This window comes from Mustelus asterias, chromosome 17 (genome assembly GCF_964213995.1).
Source record: "Mustelus asterias chromosome 17, sMusAst1.hap1.1, whole genome shotgun sequence".
In the NCBI taxonomy this organism is placed as follows: domain Eukaryota; kingdom Metazoa; phylum Chordata; class Chondrichthyes; order Carcharhiniformes; family Triakidae; genus Mustelus; species Mustelus asterias.
In genome coordinates, this window is record NC_135817.1 from 67,963,604 (window position 1) to 67,985,196 (window position 21,593).

Sequence of the window (21,593 nt, forward strand, 5' to 3'; positions counted from 1 at the left end):
TCACACATGCCAGTTTTGTGTGAACTACTCTGTTACAGCAGTGATTAAATTACATTAATGTGGACAGACAGTACAGAAACAAATGCTGAACAGTAGAGGTAATTCCATTAATAAAAAGTGTCAGACAACAGATAGGAAACAAAACATGCAAAATGATGACTAATGTAAGCATTGTCACTTCTAAAATTATTTGCACAATCACGTGATGTTATTTAGAGCCATGCCACAGGTAGTTTTGGGAATACCTGTTAATTCTTTCTCTCTTGTCTTATATACAGGGGTTGGATTTGACATAATTGCAGTGTCAGATGATGAGAACTCATAATCTGTAATAGATAATAAATTAAACCAAGTGAAATCGCTGTTTCCTTTTTCAAAAACAATGGTGCATGTTACTTAGAAATGTTAGCGGTTAACCCAAAAGAATAAACTTCCTGGTATAAATTTCTCATTATGCCAGGACATGAAGTTAGTTGAGTTCTCGGTGATGAAAGATAAACCAAGTAATGTCACTTTTGCAAAAAGCAGAAGATGTGTATAAGCAGGTGGTGTGCACGTCGCCCACTAAAAACATTCAATGGTTTTTGAATTAGATTTAAAACAAGGGCTATCTATTGTCAGCTAACAGCAGATATGGCAGAAACAAAACACTCTTTATATCCCTGGCAATCAATATAAAGCTGTTGAAGAATTGGGCGCATTATTTCATTATAGTGACAAACCACAGATTCCAATGTAATTACACATGATGCACCCAAAATTAGTACATTTCATTCAATACTAAACCATATGCAGCATTATGTGTTGATAAATTAATTCAATATTATTCAAATCAATTCATCCCCCAAGAATGATATTGACTTTCTGTACAGTGACATTATGTTAACCACATAAAAGATACTTCTATCATCCAATAAATCTCACAACAATAGAGGCATGAATGGTTGACAGACACTTTACAGCAAATGCAGCCTCCAAACTTCACAAAATTAGTGTGCTCGCAAATTATCTAACAGAGTTAAGCGAGATGCATAAATTCCATGACATGTGCAGTGGATTGCTCATTTCATTTACTTTGTGCAACGAGAATGAATGGATTTCATGCAAGACAGTGAGTTGACTATCAAACACACTTAATTACACAGATAAATGGAGCATTCATTAATCTGTAAAGCTGTGGCATAGCATCTCCCCAGCATGTGTGCTGACATCCTGTCACTTCAACACTAATCTCAATATGCTCAGAAGTATTCACTTTTTCTTTGTTCACATTCAAATGTTGTCAGATGTGACTGCAACTGCATTCTCTCCTATTTTAGCAAGTTAAGATTCTGATATTGAACTGAATACATTTAGGATATCAAGTGACTGACAGCTCATAGAGTTGTATTGTTGAATGTGTTTGTATTACATCATTAGAATGTAGCGCTGTTGCACAGTTAGTCTCATTTTTTCATTATCATAACACTGAATGGATTCGAACGTGGTCATGAATAGTGCAACTTATAATACTTCTACACAATATTAAACCATGGATACCTACTGACTAATTCAATACCATTCAAAAAGATTCATATAAGTGTGATATGACGACAGACATTCCATGCAGCAACATTGCTTCTACTGGGTAAAAGTTAATTGTCATCCGTTAATCTTCGTAACATATAGGTTGTCACACTTACAGCCAAGCAGTCTCAAAATTTCATGAAATAAGGGTGTGGATTAAATAATCCAACAGAGACAAGCAAAAGATATAAATTACAGGAGATATGCAGTGAATTACTTATTTTATATAATGTGTCACACTGAATGAATTACATGCAAAACAGTGCATTGACTATCAAATATGTTTTACACACAAGTAAACTCAGTAGTCATTTAATATGAAAGTGTGGATAACGCACACCAAAAGTGCTTAACTTCCTTTGGGTTAGCGCAAACCTCCACGTGCACTTAATATTATTCACTACATTACTGGGTTCACATCCAAGGCAGAAATATTGTCAGAAGTACCTGTACCTTCTTTCGCTCCTATCTTAGCAGGTTTCGATTCTGAGATTGGATTGAATACATTTAAGGTTTCAGTAACCGACATCTGTTGTTCTGAGATTGAACTGAACACATTAGGAGTGTCAGAGGTTCGCACCTCATGGTCTGCTGCGGATAAGAAGGAATCCAGATACAAAATTCTTAACCTCTCAAGAACATAGCTTAAGAGTTGTATTATTGAGTACATTTGATTTACTGGACATCATTACAATGCAGTACAGTGCAACTGCACATTGTGCACTAATAATACACTTCATGCAATAACAAACTTTGCATAATACATTCATGGTTGAAACAATCAAAGATAGAAATAGCAGTGGCACTGGTTACAATCTTTCAGTTCTCACTAGATTCTCATTGGAGTAGTGCAAGAGAATTTGATGGTTATTAATGCCACAGCATTAATAAGACAAAATATAATTTCCATTTCATGGGATGTGGGCGTCACTGGCTGGGTCAGCATTTACTGCCCATGCATAATTGCCCTTGAGGGGGCATTTAAGAATCAACCACATCATTGTGGCTCTGGAGTCTCATGTAGGCCAGACCAGGTAAGAATCATAGAATCCCTGCAGTGCAGTAGGAGGCCATTTGGCCCATCGTGTCAACACCAAACATAATCCCACCCAGACCCTATTCTCATAACCCCTCATATTTACGCTGCTAATCCCCCTGATACTAGGGTTAATTTAGCATGGCCATTCAACATAACCCGCACATTTTTGGACTGTGGGAAGCAACCGGAGCACCCGGAGAAAACCCACGCAGACAAGGGGAGAATGTGCAAACTCCACACAGGCAGTTACCCAAGGCCAGAATTGAACCTGGGTCCCTGGCGCAGTGAGGCAGCAGTGCTAACCACTGTGCCACCGTGATAGGTTTTTACAACACTCAACAATGGTTTCATGGTCACCTTTTTAATTCCCAATTTTTAAAATTCAATTCAAATTTCACCATCTGCTATGGTAGAATTCAAACGTGGGTCCACAGAGCATTACCCTGGGTCTCTGGAATACTAGTCCAGTGACAATACCACTATAGAACTCCCCTTGACTAATATGATTGAATTCTTTGATGAAGCAACAAAGAAGGTTGATCAATGTAATGTAACAGATTAAAGTTTAAAGTTTGTTTATTAGTTTCACATGTAGGCTTACATTAACACTGCAATGAAGTTACTGTGAAAATCCCCTAGTCACCACACTCTGGCACCTGTTTGGGTACACTGAGGGAGAATTTAGCATGGCCAATGCACCTAACCAGCACATCTTTCAAACTATGGGTGGAAACCAGAGAATCCGAAGGAAACCCACGTGGATGAACGGAGAACGTGCAGACTCCGCACAGACAGTGACCCAAGCGGGGAAATTGAACCTGGGTCCCTGGTGCTGTGAAGCAGCAGTGCTAACCACTGTGCTACCATGCCATCTGACAATGTGAGGCTATGGAATTGAAGTGAACTGAGAGTATAGATACAAAGTTGGCTCAGTAACAGGAAGCAGAGGGTGGTGCTAGTGGATGGATGTTTTTCTGACTGGTTTTCAGCAGTGTTCGCCAAGGGTCAGTCTTGGTCAGTCTTTTTAGTTTTATATGCAATCTAGATTCATGCATGGGGATCTGTTCTATAAAGTCTGCTGATGATTTGCAACTGGCAAACTAGAAGATTATGATGAAGTTAAAGGCTTTAAGATGACATAAACAGGGTGGTGAAATAGGAAGAAGCATTGCAGATGGACTTCAATGTGCAAAAGTGTGAAGTGATGCAATTTGGGAGGATTAATATAGAAAGACAGTTATACTATAAATGGTACAACCTTGAAAAGATGAGCACAGAGATTTAGTATCCTTTTACAAAACTCCTTTAAACTGGGGTGGCACATTCCCTCTCAGCTGCTCGAGGCCATACAACAGTCAGCAATGTGCTGCAGAGAACAAACAGACTACACATAAGCCACATTCCCTTTAAGATGTGCCTATGTGTGGCCAATTTTCAATCTTAAAGGGACTACACAGTGCAACAAGCTGTCTACATACAATAACCAGACATTAAGGCAGCATTGGTGCCGAGGCAAGCTGATAGGTTGTGAAAAAAGCATATGGATTTATAAATAAACAGAATGTAAAAGCAAAAATGATCACTCTGAAATATTAAAAATCACTAGTTAGGCCTCAGCTGGAAAATTGTGCACAACTCTGTACAGGACACTTCTGGAAAGAAGGTAAAGGTCTTAGAAAAAGTTTACCAAAATGTTACCAATGAAGAAGGATGTTAATTATGAAGGGAGATTGGAAAAGTTAAGACCGTTGTGTGTGGAACAGTGAAGGTTAAGAGTTGATTAAGAAAGGTTTTGAAGATGATGAGCGATTTTGATAAAATAGGGAAATAAATATTTTGTCTGTTGTGTGGGTCAATAACTAGAGTTCTTAGATTCAAAAATCACTGACAAAGTAGCTGGAAGAAAGATAGGAGAACTTCTTCACTCAGATAATCGTTGGAATCTGGAATTCTTTACCTGAACAAGTAGGAAGCTAGTTCCCTAAGTAATTTTAAATGGGAGCTGCAATTGTAAAAATGAGTTCTTGAGGATAAGTAACACATAGGGAATGGACAAAAAGAAGGGATGTGGGACTAAACACAATAGCTCTTTGGATGAGCCAGCAAAGGCCACCTTCTGTGCTGTAAGTTTCAATGATTTGATGGCTGTAACAGAATGCATTGACTAATAAATTCAATGTCATTCATAAAGTTTCATAGAAGAGTAAAATAACATGTGGCAACATTCTTTCCACTGCATTAAATATATTTTTTATCTAATAAGCTTCATGACATTATAGCCAACTGAAATTGAGAGTCACTTAGTGCTTAAATAGTGAAAGTTTACAACATGGAGGCTATCAGTTGATCCCATCAGGCCTGTGTCAGATCTTTGGTAAAGCTATCTAATTTCTCACATTTCCTGTATAGTCTTGCAATTTTTTTTCCTTGCAATATTTATCCAACTCCATTTTGAGAGTTACTAATGAAACTGCATTCACCACCCTTCAGGTAGTGCACTCCAGATCATAACAACTCAACTGTGTAAAAATAAATTCTTCTCTGATTCTTTGCAGATGCCAGTGGAAGCTGTTTCTACCCACTTACTCTGTCTTCCCACTGACTATGTTTAGACCACCCCCCCTTTCCTCAACCTCTGATAATTTTGACACATGTATTCAATTTCTCCTTAACTTCAATTTCTCTAAGGGGAACTAGCCCAACCTTTGTAGTCTCTGGAGAAAACTGGAGTTCCCGTTCTTGCCTAGAATTCAAAAATATATAGGCTGTGATCTTACCAAATTGGGGCACCTGCGCAATGATGCCTCTAGAGCTCAGCACCTGGCTGCACCAGTGAGGTTAGGCTCCATGCTCCAAGAGAATCGCATTCTGGCACTTTTTTTTGACTAAGTGCCATAATATTGCTGTTTTAAGCTCGCCCAAAAAACGAGTCCAAAACTCTCCCATTTTCTCACTCATTCAGCACTTAGAATTCTTTTCATAAAATCCTGCCCTTATTCTTCATTCCTTCCAAGGATTTGATAATGTTCATGATAAGTAATGCTTAAACATCATGAAATAAGCATACTGACCAAAATATCCAACAGAAATAAGTAAAATTTCTTTCTGAAATTTTAAAAAATCTTTTAAAAATCTTTTAAAAATTTCTGAGTACCTCATGGTAGGTTGGTGCAAAAGGTTGGATTTCATGGGATAAAGGGGGAGGTGGCTAGATGGGTGGAGAACTGGCTTGGTCACAGAAGACAGAGGGTGGTAGTGGAAGGGTCTTTTTCCGGCTGGAGGCCTGTGACTAGTGGTGTTCCGCAGGGCTCTGTATTGGGACCTCTGCTGTTTGTGATTTATATATACGATCTGGAAGAAGGTGTAACTGGGGTGATCAGTAAGTTTGCGGACGACACAAAATTGGCTGGACTTGCAGATAGTGAGAAACATTGTCAGAGGCTGACATTGTCAGATGGATATCGATAGGCTGGAAATTTGGGCAAAGAAATGGCAGATGGAGTTCAATCCAGATAAATGCGAAGTGATGCATTTCGGTAGAGCTAATGTAGGGGGGAGCTATACGATAAATGGCAGAACCATAAAGGGTGTAGATATGCAGAGGGACCTGGGTGTGCAAGTCCACAGATCCTTGAAGGTGACGTCACAGGTGGAGAAGGTGGTGAAGAAGGCATATGGCATGCTTGCCTTTATAGGACGGGGCATAGAGTATAAAAGTTGGGGTCTGATGTTGCAGATGTATAGAACGTTGGTTCAGCCGCATTTGGAATACTGCGTCCAGTTCTGGTCGCCACACTACCAGAAGGACGTGGAGGCTTTGGAGAGAGTGCTGAGGAGGTTTACCAGGATGTTGCCTGGTATGGAGGGGCTTAGTTATGAGGAGAGATTGGGTAAACTGGGGTTGTTCTCATTGGAAAGACGGAGGATGAGGGGAGACCTAATAGAGGTGTATAAAATTATGAAAGGCATAGATAGGGTGAACGGTGGGAAGCTTTTTCCCAGGTCGGTGGTGACGTTCACGAGGGGGTCATAGGTTCAAGATGAGGGGGCGGGGGGAGGTTTAACACGGATATCAGAAGGACATATTTTACACAGAGGGTGGTGGGGGCCTGGACTGCGCTGCTGGGCAAGGTGGTGGAGGCGGGCACACTGGGAACGTTTAAGACTTACCTAGATAGCCACATGAACAGAGTGGGAATGGAGGGATTCAAAAGAATGGTCTAGTTTGGACCAGGGAGCGGCGTGGGCTTGGAGGGCCGAAGGGCCTATTCCTGTGCTGTATTGTTCTTTGTTAAAATGGGTAGGGCTAATGCAGTGTTCTGGAGTTTTATGGTCCTTTTGGGATTGCTGAGTGGAGCTTGATTTGGGGATGATTGACAGGTCAGGTGATATGCCTGGGGACAGTTTTTCCTCAGAAAAGTCCAAGTTTTAGTCTCATTTTCTCAGTTGCTGTTAGAAGCTGGTGGAAGAAGGCACCACCAGCCTTCTTCCACCAGTGTCTCTGTCTCTCTCTCTCTTTCTCACTCTCTCCAGAGGCTTGCTGAAAGTTCCAGGACTAGGAAGCCTCAGAGAACTGATCCAACATTCAAAGGACTAATTCCCAGCAGGCGTTATAAAGCTGAAAATCCAGCATCACGTGAGCTTACTTCTTTCTGTGCCAAGTCTGAAAGGGGTATGTGTCCGTGGGATGGTGTTTGACTTGGAACAACATAGATAGCTAGCTGTTAGGGTTTTTTAATGTGTTATGTTTAAACCTTGTAATTGTTAAAAGTTATGCTAATTTCTTTTTGTTATTTTTTAGCTGTATACTTAAATAAACTTTGTTTGATAAAAGTTCCTTAATGGATCACTTAAATCATACCTGGAGTGGTAAACTATATGCTCACCCATGCCAAAATCAAATGTAAATCTTAGGGTCTAGGCTATCTTCATAAAACACCTTGGGAGTTTCTGACCTGGGTCTTAACAGCAAACCCAGACATACATATCTGTAAACTTGACAAAGGGATTGGAAGAGTTATCCTTAACAAGTGTAATGCGTTCAAATTTGTATCCATTGAATCTGCTCTAAAGCATGAACACACAGCCCTGCTCAAAAGTAAATTATAAAATGCTTGTTGGACTTACATAGAAATAATGAACTGCCTGGTGATGTATATGATAGACTGCATCCTCATGGATCACTGATTCCATGCGTGTATGGCCCACCCAAGACACACAAAAGTGATGTCTTTTTATGCCTTATCTTATCTATGACTAGTTCTGCATAACATGAATTGGCCTAGATGAGTTGCTACAACTAGTTCGTAGCAAGTTTTCCACATACACAGTGAAGAGTTCCTTCACCTTTGCAAGATCATGTAGGGCTTGCATATTGATAGCAATGGCATGCTGGTGTGTTCATTCAACATCACTAGCCTTTTCACTGATGTAACACTCAGAAGCCACAGACACTTACACCGCATGACTACATCATGGCAATCTAGACATGCCGCCATTGTCCAAATCAGTATTAATTGAACTCAGCAATTTGTGCAGTTCAGTTCAGTTTCAACAACAGCATGTAGGTCCAAATAGAAAGTGTTATCATGGGATTCCCTCTACGACCAGCTGTTGCAAATATCCTTATTTGTTTCCACGTGTCTTCAATGGAGGCATCTAACCACCGACCTCTTGCATACTTCCAGTGTCGGATTTAGGCATAAGTTAAACAAGCTACAGTTTAGGGCCTCACAATCCGCAGGAGCCTCACAAAATTTCAAAAGGTTTACAATATTATAATCTATGAGAGAGATCAAGCCAGCCAAATGATAAATATGTAATCAGTAAATGCACTCATTTGAAAATAATTTGTATTTTTCACTTTAAATACCTTGATATTAAATAATTAAAAGGCACAATTATGTTTTCAATTTTTTTGTGGCGACCCAGGGTCCTGTTTTGGTACGCATCTTTGTGAGACCTTTTGGTGTAACTTTTTAACAAGGGGCCTCCAAGCTTTATATAGCTTAGGGCCTCACCAAGTCTAAATCTGGCACTGCATACTTCCTACACGTAGATGATACATTTGCTATATTTGAATCTGCAGCTGCATTTAAGAACCCCTTATGCATCTTAAAGGGCTCCATCCTGCACCAAATTCACCATTCAAATGGAGCAGTCAAATGCACTCCCTTTTCTCGATGTGTTAGTTTAGAAATCTGTCATGCTAGTTCAGGAATCAACCAATGGGTTCTCTATTACTGTCTGCTGAAAGCCTATCTTCACTGGTCAATGTACACCTTGGGATTCTTACAGTTCCACGCACTATAAGATTGGCCTTATTGGTAACCTCATAAATAGAGCCCAAGCCATTTGCTCGCCATATAGGCTTGATGCTGAAATTGGGCGCATTAAAGCCATCCAGCAGAATAATAGGTACCCTGAGCAGATCATTACTCAATGTACATTGCAGAAAGTCATGAACGGGCCTAAAGTCGTCATTTCTGCTCCTGAGAAGCCCAGTCTACCTCAGATTGCCCGGGAAGGGTAAGCTGTTCAAAAATTTGAACTGGTAAAGCTACCTGTTTCACACTGTTACTGTGCAGTAGCAACACAGGTGGTATTTTCCACTAAAAGGATGCTGTCGTCAAGCCAATAAGACATTCTGCCTATCACACAAATGAGCAATGTGGTATCTGAATTTTGGTGCTGGTGTGATGACAGTATGTAGGCTGTATGTCCCAACAGCTGGTGGATTGTATTAAACAACACATCCCTTTGGCTATTCACAAAGTACAAAGGAAAAGTACTGACAGTGCCTAGACAGCCCATGCTTGAAAAGCTCAAATGTGGAGATGCCGGTGTTGGACTTGGGTAAACACAGTAAGAAGTCTCACAACACCAGGTTAAAGTCCAACAGCTTTATTTGGTAGCAAAAGCCGCTAACTTTCGGAGCGCTTGCTGCTCCTTCGTCAGGTGAATGGGATTTCAGTTCACAAACGGGGCATATAAAGACACAAACTCAACTTACAAAATAATGGTTGGAATGCGAGTCTTTACAGGTAATCAAGTCTTAAAGGTACAGACAATGTGAGTGGAGAGAGGGTTAAGCACAGGTTAAAGAGATGTATATTGTCTCTAGCCGGGACAGTTAGTGAGATTTTGCAAGCCCAGGCAAGTCGTGGGGGTTACAGATAGTGTGACATGAACCCAAGATCCCGGTTGACGCCATCCTCATGTGTGAGGAACTTGGCGGCACGGTAGCAGTGGGCGGCACGGTAGCACAGTGGTTAGCACTGCTGCTTCACAGCTCCAGGGACCTGGGTTCGATTCCCGGCTTGGGTCACTGTCAGTGTGGAGTTTGCACATTCTCCTCGTGTCTGCGTGGGTTTCCTCCGGGTGCTCCAGTTTCCTCCCACAGTCCAAAGATGTGCGGATTAGGTTGATTGGCCAAGCTAAAAATTGCCCTTAGTGTCCTGGGATGCATAGGTTAGAGGGATTAGTGGGTAAAATATATGGGGATAGGGCCTGGGTGGGATTGTGGTCGGTGCAGACTCGATGGGCCGAATGGCCTCTTTCTGTGCTGTAGGGCTTCTAAGATTGGCTATCAGTCTCTGCTCAGCGACTCTGCGCTGTCGTGTGTCGTGAAGGTCACCTTGGAGAACGCTTACCCAAAGATCAGAGGCTGAATGCCCATGACCACTGAAGTGTTCCCCAACAGGAAGAGAACACTCTTGCCTGGTGATTGTTGAGCGGTGTTCATTCATCCGTTGTTGTAGCGTCTGCATGGTCTCCCCAATGTACCATGCCTCGGGACATCCTTTCCTGCAGCGTATCAGGTAGACAACGTTGGCCTAGTTGCAAGTGAAAGTGCCATGTACCTGTTGGATGGTGTTCTCACGTGAGATCATGTCGATGATCCGGCACGTCTTGCAGAGGTTACTGTGGCAGGGTTGTGTGGTGTCGTGGTCACTGTTCTCCTGAAGGCTGGGTAGCTTGCTGCGGATAATGGTCTGTTTGAGGTTGTGTGTTTGTTTGAAGGCAAGAAGTGGGGGTGTGGGGATAGCCTTGGCGAGATGTTCGTCTTCATCAATGACATGTTGAAGTCTCTGGAGGAGATATCATAGCTTCTCCGCTCCGGGGAAGTACTGGACGACGAAGGGTACTCTGAACGCCGTGTCCCGTGTTTGTCTTCTGAGGCAGTTTTTCGCTGTGGCGTGTCGGAACTGTCGATTGATGAGTCGAGCGCCATATCCTGTTCTTATGAGGGCATCTTTCAGCATCTGGAGGTGTCTGTTGCGATCCTCCTCATCTGAGCAGATCCTGTGTATACGGGAGGCTTGTCCATAGGGGATGGCTTCTTTAACGTGTTTAGGGTGGAAACTGGAGAAGTGAGGTTATCTGTGGGCTTGCGGTACAGTGAAGTGCTGAGGTGACAGTCTTTGATGGAGATGCGTGTGTCCAAGAATGGAACCGATTCCGGAGAATAGTCCATGGTGAGTCTGATGGTGGGATGGAACTTGTTGATGTCATCATATAGTTGCTTCAGTGATTGTTCACCATGAGTCCAAAGGAACATATAGTTGCTTCAGTGATTGTTCAACATGAGTCCAAAGGAACAAATAGTTGCTTCACTTAACCGAAGAGGAAAGAGTCGAATTGGACTCCTCCGGAAGGCCGCTGCCCTCGACTTGACACGTATGCCCAAGCCGTCAGGAGGTGCGTCAATGCCAGATTCATCAGCCGCACTCACAAGACGGCCTGAATATCACCCAAGTACAACGCAAATGCCATCCGCGCTCTCAAGACCAACCGCAACATTGTCATCAAACCAGCAGACAAAGGACAGGCCATCGTCATACTGAACAGAACGGATTACTGGAAAGAAGTGTACCGACAACTGAACGACGAGGAACACGACAGACAGTTACGCACAGATCTGACCAAAGAACACACCCGTCAACTCAACAGACTGATCAAAACCTTTGATCCGGACCTTCAGAGCACCCTCCGTGCTCTCATCACATGTACTCCCCACGCTGGTGATCTCTACTGCCTCCCGAAGATACACAAGGCAAACACACCCGGCCGTCCCATCGTATCAGGCAATGGGACCCTGTGTGAGAACCTCCCCGGCTACGTCGAGGGCATCCTGAAACCCATTGTACAAAGAACCCCCAGCTTTCGTTGCGACACTACGGACTTCCTACAGAAACTCAGCACACATGGAGCAGTTGAGCCAGGAGCACTCCTCGACACAATGGATGTCTCAGCACTCTACACCAGCATCCCCCATGACGATGGCATTGCTTCAACTGCCTCAGTACTCAACACCGACAACTGCCAATCTCTAGATGCAATTTTACAACTCATCCGCTTCATCCTGATCCACAATGTCTTCACCTTCAACAACCAGTTCTTCATCCAGACACACGGAACAGCCATGGAGACCAAATTCGCACCTCAATATGCCAACATCTTCATGCACAGGTTCGAACAAGGCCTCTTCACTGCACAGGACCTTCAACCGATGCTATACACAAGATATATCGATGACATTTTCTTCCTGTGGACTCATAGTGAACAATCATTGAAGCAACTATATGATGACATCAACAAGTTCCATCCCACCATCAGACTCACCATCGACTACTCTCCGGAATCGGTTGCATTCTTGGACACACGCATCTCCATCAAGGACGGTCATCTCAGCACTTCACTGTACCACAAGCCCACGGATAACCTCACGATGCTCCACTTCTCCAGCTTCCACCCTAAACACGTTAAAGAAGCCATCCCCTATGGACAAGCCCTCCGTATACACAGGATCTGCTCAGATGAGGAGGATCGCAACAGACACCTCCAGACTCTAAAAGATGCCCTCATAAGAACAGGATATGACGCTCGACTCATCAAACGACAGTTCCGACGCGCCACAGCAAAAAACTGCACCGACCTCCTCAGAAGGCAAACACGGGACACGGCAGACAGAGTACCCTTCGTCGTCCAGTACTTCCCCGGAGCGGAGAAACTACGACATCTTCTCCGGAGCCTTCAACATGTAATTGTTGAAGACGAACATCTCGCCAAGGCTATCCCCACACCCCCACTTCTTGCCTTCAAACAAACACACAACCTCAAACAGACCATTATCCGCAGCAAGCTACCCAGCCTTCAGGAGAACAGTGACCATGACACCACACAACCCTGCCACAGCAAGCTCTGCAAGACGTGCCGGATCATCGACACGGATGCCATCATCTCACTGTGAGAACACCATCCACCAGGTACATGGTACATTCACTTGCAACTCGGCCAACATTGTCTACCTGATACGCTGCAGGAAAGGATGTCCCGAGGCATGGTACATTGGGAAGACCATGCAGACACTATGACAATGGATGAATGAACACCGCTCGACAATCACCAGGCAAGAGTGTTCTCTTCCTGTTGGGGAACACTTCAGTGATCACGGGCATTCGGCCTCTGATCTTCGGGTAAGCGTTCTCCAAGGCAGCCTTCACGACACACGACAGCGCAGAGTCGCTGAGCAGAGACTGATAGCCAAGTTCCACACACATGAGGATGACGTCAACCGGGATCTTGGGTTCATGTCACACTATCTGTAACCCCCATGACTTGCCTGGGCTTGCAAAATCTCACTAACTGTCCCGGCTGGAGACAATACACATCTCTTTAACCTGTGCTTAACCCTCCCGCCACTCATATTGTCTGTACCTTTAAGACTTGATTACATGTAAAGACTCGCATTCCAACCATTATTTTGTAAATTGAGTTTGTGTCTTTATATGCCCTATTTGTGAACTGAAATCCCACTCACCTGATGAAGGAGCAGCGAGCGCTCCGAAGGCTAGTGGCTTTTGCTACTAAATAAACCTGTTGGACTTTAACCCGGCGTTGTGAGACTTCTGACTGTGAAAAGCTCAAAACAAAGGCCAGAATTATAAGCTCATTGAGCAGGCACACAGTAGACATGAATAGTCACAAAATGAGGCGTGATGATGTTGGGAAGGGGTCCCAACATCATTGCAATACCTGGCAATATTTTGGTTGGCGGTGTGAACAGAAGTCAGAGCCATGCCTGCCCATAGTTAAAGGGCCAATTAACCCCAATTAAAGACGAATTGACAGCGACTTTGAGTGGTTCCTGTGCTTTACACTTGGTGCCAATCAGCCTTCACATTTTTCATTCTTTCTACATCCAGGGTGGGATAAAAGGCTTAGAAGATATTGGTAAGGTGAGGAGCTAGGAGTTCTGTTGTGAGTTGTCTGTAGTTGGTTTAGAAATGGTTTCTGGCGTTTTTGTGGTGTTTTGGAAAATTCTCTGATTTCTAAGTATTTGCAGAGGCTTTCTGCAGAAGGGTCCCTTCAACGTGGAAACCTGTGCATCAAACATGGGAAGTGCGTACTCTGCCAGAGAGGCCTCCTTCTCAGAAGAGAGGGTCAGAAGGGAGTGGAGACCAATTGTCCACAGGCACCATCCCAGAATCACCCGTATGGGCCAAGAGATGCAACCAAAAGGAATGGACGGCTAGCTGGAACTGCAAAGCAGAAAGCTCCAGAGAAGATGCCATTACCCACAGATTAGAGTGTTATGGGAGTAATCATGCTACCTTGACATGAAAAGAAGGGTCTGCCTCTCTAGAGATACCCTATCTGTGTAATGATCAGCCCCAAACGTCCCTCCAACCGTGTAGGTAGCCACACTGTGCCAGTGGCTCTGAAGGAGAGAGTGACCCTGAAATTTTATCCCTTTGGTTCTTTCCAGGGGTTAGTGGGAGATTTGTGTGGACCTCTTGCAATCCACTTCCATAACTGCATCAAATTGATCACAGATGCAGCATTATTCATTCATTTCAAGACTGACAAAGCTGGCCAGGCAGAGGAAGCCATTGACTGTACACATGGGCCCATAAAAGCGCCAGAAGGGGAACCAGGTGCCTGTGTCATTAGAAAGAGTTTCCACTCTCTAAACATCCAGATTATGTGTGACAACAAAAGTCAGATAGCGCAGGTTTATGCCAGATAATCAGGAAGATGCTAAGATGCCTACACGTTCCGTCACTCCCAGCTGCCAAGGCTGTTCATTGCTCCTGCACACTTGGATAGCTGGCTCCTGGGATACAAAGGCTATCCACTGAAAAGGTGCCTGATGATGCCACTGAGATGCCCAAGGACTGCAGCCAAGTATTGCCTCATCCATCAAACATTGGTCACTGCCAATGTGTGGGCTTGAGGGCTGAATGCAACCCCAGAAAGCCTTAACTGAGTTCCTGAAGCTGCTTTTCCATGACAGTCACCACCCTCTTAATGGAGGAAGTTGCACATTCAGAGATCTGGGCCAATGCTGTGGTCACACTGTATGGATTCCTCCAACACTGAGATCATGGCACGCAGAGCCTCAGGGATTTCTGCCAGATCTTCATGCTCATCCTATTGGACATCTAGCATCTGTCGCTTGATGGAGAATCTAAAAGCTCATCAACTGCCTTCGGCTCAGCATCATCCTGGTCTCCAGCAATCCAGAGCACTGGGGACTCTCTGCCTCCAGTAACTCCTCAGGTAAGTGTGACCTGCCTTCATCAGTGTGCACTACCTTCGGTTCTAAAATGCATACGCCCATCAATGTGCCTGTATCTGCACTGGTGCATGATATAAATGGAAGATGTGACACGGGTGCATCTGGCTGCAGGTTATCTTCGGAGTCAAGGGAGAGTCATTGGGACCCATCAGGGGTCGTGATGATGTCCCATCTGAGGGAGGAAGAAAGAAAATCAGTCTCAAAATAGCATAACACACTCAGAGTGCATGAAGTCGGGTTGCTTCTCAGAATAGACATCTGGCTGAGCAAAGACTTCTGAATGGACGAACAATGTGGATTTCACATGTCAGCCTTACAACCATTGCCCTACATCTCTGATACTCTCCCCCAATCACTTCGCTATCCACTGGACTCTTATCCTCCTCCATGATCCTGTCTCTACATGATCTATGCACCTGGCTCCGTGTTTGCATGTCATCTTCAATGCTTGACTTAAAAGGTGGTTTGGGATCTCAATACCTGTTGCATTTTAGCCTTACATACATGCCAGCCATAGTCAATCAAGGCACAGGATTATGAGCCACTTTATGCTCTGCACTTCACATCAGAGCACCAACAAGTGCTGCCATTCACAAAGGCATCTATCCAAGATTCAGTACTCACCTTGGCAGAGTGTAGAAGGTCATTAAACTTTTTCCCTGCACAGGATCCAGATCTTATGTACAACATCATGCCTGCTGACCAGACTTGCCACCTCTCTCCAGGTTTTTTTAATCACGTGAGATAGTCTCCTCTTACCATCTCATGGCAGAAGATGCCACGTTGTGCACTGACTGCCTCCAAAAAAACTTGCAGGCACTCATCGGAAAAGTGGGGGGCAGACTGGCTCTGGGCATTTCTATCCTGCCTGGCACGGGCTCCAGGTACAAGTGACAAACTGCAGATTGTAACAGCACAATAACTAAATTAATGAGTCAAATAATTTGATTTTCAAATCAGCTCCATGAGGCTCTTGAACAGACTGCCAGCCTCAGGGAGCTCCATTTAAACTCCCGTTCACACCCTTACTGGTCCTGGTGCATAGCCTCTTCCTTCCTACTTCATCAGCACTGAGTTTGTCTCAGCACGTAATTCAGGCCATGGCATTCAACATTAGATATGATTCTGCGATTGGACAGCACTTGCTAAACAATCCTGATTGTGCTAAGAATTGCACTGACAACCAACTTGAGACTATCAGTCGGGCTCACAGTATGGCTCACTTACCCTTCTAGAAGCAACATATAGACACACAGGGCCCTAGCCTTTGTAAACAGAAAGTGCTTGTATGTGAATTGAGCCTTTTTCAAATAAACAAAAGCTTGGGGGTTAGCCAATCCCTGGTCATTCCCCATAGCAGTGAATTGACCAATTGATTTGCCTGGTTTGAATTTAAACAAAAGCTTGGCAGTTAACTGCTCCTGATATATTCTCCAAAGCAACGCCTCTTCCAATCAGAGTCCACTTGCCAACCAGTGAGCACTCTTTTCTCATGCAGTATGAATTGCTGCTCACTTTGGATTGGTATTCTTGCAAATCTGTCCTCAGTGCAAGATGAAAAGCATTGACAGCATCTTTTCTCAGCAATATTCATGTTCTTTACTGCCAAGTGACTATTTAAACACTTAATTAAGTGTAAATATGTGACAGCTTGTGCAAATATACAAACAAGCTTTCACTGTATCACAAATCTTATTATTATTTGCTGACTTCGCATCCAAGGCACAAATATTGTCAGAAGTACCTGTAACTTCAGTTTTTCCTATTTTAGCTGGTTCAGATTCTGAGATTGGACTTGACAGATATGGAGTGTCAGTGACCGGCAGCTCATGGTCTGAGATTAAACTGAACAAGTTAGGAGCTTCAGAGGTTGACACCTCATGGTTTGCTGCTGGAGATAGGAAGGAAGCCAAATACAAGGATTTTAGTCTCTCATGGAAATAATACCTTATAGAATTGATCTCATGTTTTCATTTCAATAAAATAAATTGATTCCAATGTAACTAAATATATTACATGTAATACATTTCAGATATTACTAAATTATACAGCATGTAAGTTAATTATTATCCAACATGATTCAGATAAGACAACAGACACTCCATGCAGCAACACTGACCAGAATATTTCAAGCATAGAAAATAATCCCAGGCCAGAACAATTTCTGGGTGCTGACCCCCACATGGATGTGAGGTGGACCAACAGGAAGAATGTTCCAGAGGCGGTAGGTGATAAGGCCACCTCCGAACTTGCATCTCATTAACAGCTGTGGGATCCGGCAGCAGAAGTGCAGGGCCTATTCTAATGGAATCCAACATCTCCCAATGTGTGACCAGTGGGAACATCCCAGAGGGCCAGGCAGTGGAGCCGCAGGGAGGCACTGCAGCCTTCATGAGCAATTGTGGAAAGGATGAAATGTTCACCGCATATGGCTACCAGAGACAGTACTCTCCTGGGCAGACGGCAGCCTTGCCGTTTGCTCTTCAATAGTCTTATAAATTACCAAGTCCAACTTTCTGCTGCAAATCTGCCTCCTATCACCTGCTGGAACAGGGAATCTGTGCACTGTTTATTAGATCCCACTGCAATGGATAAATTAATGGACAATTACTCTTATAAACAGCCTCTAGGGAGATGGTGGCCTAGAGATAATAAGGGGCGGGGGGAATTTTCTGGCCTCCCTACACCGTGTTTCTCGTGGGGAGAAGCAACATGCTGTTGACCAGCGGTGGGATCTTCTGGTCACACTGCTGTCAATGGGATTTCCCATTGAATACACCCCACATTGCTGGGAAACCCATAACGGGGTTGTGCCGTTGGCAGGACCAGAAAATCCCATTGGCATGAATAGCCAGCATGTTCCCGGCCAATATCACTGGACTAGTAATCCAGAGGCCTAGGCTAATGCTCTGGGGACATAGGTTCAAATCCCACCATGGCAGCTGATGGAATTTTTATTCAATTAATAAAATCGAGAATATAAAGCTAGTCTCAGTAATGGTGACTATGAAATTATAATCGGTCATTGTAAAGCCTGATCTGGTCCATTAGTATCCTTGAGGGAAGGAAATCTACCATCCTTACTTTGTCTGGTCTACATGTGAAAGCAGATCTACAACAATGCGATTTACTCTAAACTGCCCTCTGTAATGGCATAGCAAGTCACTCAGTTCAAAGACAATTAGGAATGAGCAACAAATGTTGGCCTTGCCAGCAACAGCCATATTCCACGAAAGACTTTTTTTAACAAAATGGTTACATGTTGCTGCCGGGTGGATCGTCTCCTGGGATAGATCTGCCTGGGAGCCACCCACTAGCGAAAGTGCACGGAAGCAGGATGGTGTCAGAAAGCGGGAGAGCTGACCTCATGAGTGGCCTGCAGTATCTAAACTTCCCTAAACCCCCACCCCATATCTAAAATAACAGGGCCTATACAATTCCTATCATTTTTCTTCCAATTATCTTCCATGAAGCTTCACAACAACGCAGTAATAACAGCTAGACAGACACTTTACAGTCAAGGACAGACACTAAACATCATGAAACAAGCGTGCTTACCAAAGAATCAAACAGAGAGAAGCAACATGCTTAACCTCCAGCAGATATGCAATGGATTGCTCATTTCAAATACCTTGTGCAACAGGAATGAACGGATTCCATGCAAGATAGCTGACCGACGATTAAACACACTTTACAGACAAGCAAACTGAACTCTCATTTAACTGTAAAATTGTAGCATAGCAGCTACAGTATGCCACTTCTGTCATGGAACAGTCTGTCACTACAGCACCATTCACAACATGCAAGCAAGTATTCATTCTACTCTTGAGCTCACACTCAAGGCACAAATATTGTCATAAGTACCTGCAGCTCCTTTCCCTCTTATCTTAGCAGGTTCAGTCTCTGGGATCAGACTGAACACATAAGGGATGTCAGTGACTGGCAGCTCATAGTCTGAGATTAAATTGAACATATTACGAGTGTCAGAGGCTAGCACCTCATGATCTGCAGGAATAAGAAGGAAGCCAGATACAAAATTCTTAATTGTTTGTGGAAATAACATCCAAGTTGTATTGATGAATGCATTCATATTACCAGTCACCATTACAATGTAGCAATGAGGCACATTGGTATATTCTTCAATTATAATGCCAAATGGAACTATGAATTGTGAGAAAAATAATGCTTTTATTACAATATTAAACTATACATAACTTAATATATTGACCAATTAATTCAATATTTAAAATGTTTCATACAATTGTGCTAACTCAGACAATCCAGATGACTTAATTATTTCCACTATGTAAAAGATATTTCTCATCCAATAAACTTCACAGCCATGTTACGTTGACAGACTCTTTCCAATCAACCACAGTGTCAAACATCATAAAATCATGGATGGAGTTTTTCCATTCTCTGCACAGCGTGCTGGCTGAGGCGAGAAAATTGGCGTTCAGCTCACTGGCTGCACAGCTGGCTTTTCTCGCCACACTGTGCAGCACGCTGTGTAGAAGAGAAATGGAGGCGTGGCCCATGCCATTATGCTGGCAGGGTGGGGCCAATATTGCGGCACCCTTTTTAAAGCGAAATCTGATCACCAATAAAAATGAATCCTCCACTACTCTCACGAAGCCTCCCAACCACATGCACATGGGATACCCATCCCCAGTGATCACCCTTCTAGACACAGGGAAACACACCTTCAGTGGATAAGAGGAATCCTTTGCTAATGGAGCTCCCTGGAGTGTCCCTGGACACTGCCCCTTGACACTGTTACTCACAGGAAGTGCTGGGTGGCAGTGCCTGGCCATGTTCTTCTTACCTCGGGGCTATACTCACATGTACCACCCCAGGCGGGTTTCCTTTGCCTTTTTCACAATTTTTAGACCAGTTGTAAACCTTGTCAACGTGATGTCATGCCTGCGAGGGGGAAACTCTTAATGTGGGGGGGGGGGGCATGATACAGTTGAGAAGCCCACTAATTATATTTAAACGTATGGGAATAAGGGGGGCGATTCTCCCATCCCAATCTGCAACTTTTCTGGTGGGTAGGGCTGGGAGATGTGCGTCGCCGGCCTTGTTCTGGAATTTGCACATGTGACGGGAACGCAAATGCATCTCCCAGAGCCAGAGAACAGTCAGAGACCAAACCACGCTGGAAACCGACGGGAAGCCACGTAAGTTGTTTGAATCTTTTTGAAATGTATTTTAAATGTGTTTTAAATGTCATTATTGGGAACTTGACAGTCCTGATTGAATCTCCCACCCCGCCAGGTGTACTTCATTCTGGCGGCGTTTAGAGTTGCTCCCCACGTTCGGGGAACTAGCGGGAGACCCTGCTGGAATGAAGGGGGGGGCAATTGGGCCCCCCAGGGGGTCGGGCGGCGGGGGCTGGTGCCCCCTGGGCATAGGCACCCTGACAATGCCAGCCCGTCCTTCCTGGCACTGCCCAGGGCAAAGTACCCATGCCCAGGGGGCACCTTGGCACTGCCCACTGGGCATCGGGCAGTGCCAAGGGGGTGAGGCCTATTGTGGGTGGGGCATGTCTGGGATGGAGGGAGGGCAGCGATTGGGGCGGGCTGGGAGGAAGGTGGTCTGCTGGGGGGGGGGGGGGGGGGGGGCTGCCTCCCAGGGGAGGGGGTGAGCTGCCGGGGTGAGGGGGGTGGGGGGACCAGCACTGCTGGAGAGGGTGGGCTGGACATCGATGCGCTCCGTGAAGGGGGGTGGGGGTCAGGGCTGGCCTGTGAATTATTGTGGGGCCGTGATTGGGCCGTGGTGGGGGCTGGAGGGGCAGCATTGCGGGGTCCCGGGCTGGCCAGTGATCGAGCTGGCCAGCAAATGGGGAGACTAACAGATCAGGACCACTGCACATGCACAGAGTTCCAGAACTGTCAGACTCTGGCGCGAATAGGCCGTGCCCCTTGGGTTTTTAATGAGATTCACAATTGGGACCTCTGCAGTGCACAGAATGGGGAGATTCGAGTTAGAAGTTGAACTGACAAAACAGTCGTGATCTAGAACAGTTTTCCCACCAATTCAGCGCTTTTGGGAGAATCGTCCCCAAGTTTTCCGATCTTCCTGGGTGGGAACCTTATTGTGTCACTGGCCTTGCAGAGGGGGGGGCAAGGAATATCTGAAAACAAGATAAGCTCTCATGAGATTTTGTGCCTGCACTGCCATTTGCGCTTGCAACAAATGCAGGCACAAAAGCCCCTGCCATACATATCACAGGTAATTATTCAGCCTGTCAGGCTGGTGTTGTTCCTTTGAAAGAGTGATCCAATTAGTCTCATTTCCCCAATTCTTTCCATATAACCCTTCACATTTTCATACAGAAAATATTTATCTGGATCTATTTTGAAAATTATAATGGAAACTCCATTCTCTACCCTTTCATGCAGT

The 21,593-nt window shown here is 44.4% G+C and overlaps 1 protein-coding gene across 1 annotated transcript in view; it reads right to left on the reverse strand.

Annotated features, from left to right (window-relative positions):
• The window catches only part of abi3bpa (ABI family, member 3 (NESH) binding protein a), a 189,068-nt gene that overhangs the window by 123,491 nt on the left and 43,984 nt on the right, over positions 1-21,593 (reverse strand). Inside the window, exons 17-20 of the mRNA XM_078232889.1 lie at positions 19,053-19,193; positions 16,933-17,079; positions 2,014-2,157; positions 246-326 (exon numbers count right to left, since the gene is read on the reverse strand). Coding sequence (XP_078089015.1) covers positions 246-326; positions 2,014-2,157; positions 16,933-17,079; positions 19,053-19,193 — 513 coding nt within the window. The remainder of the gene's footprint in view (positions 1-245; positions 327-2,013; positions 2,158-16,932; positions 17,080-19,052; positions 19,194-21,593) is intronic.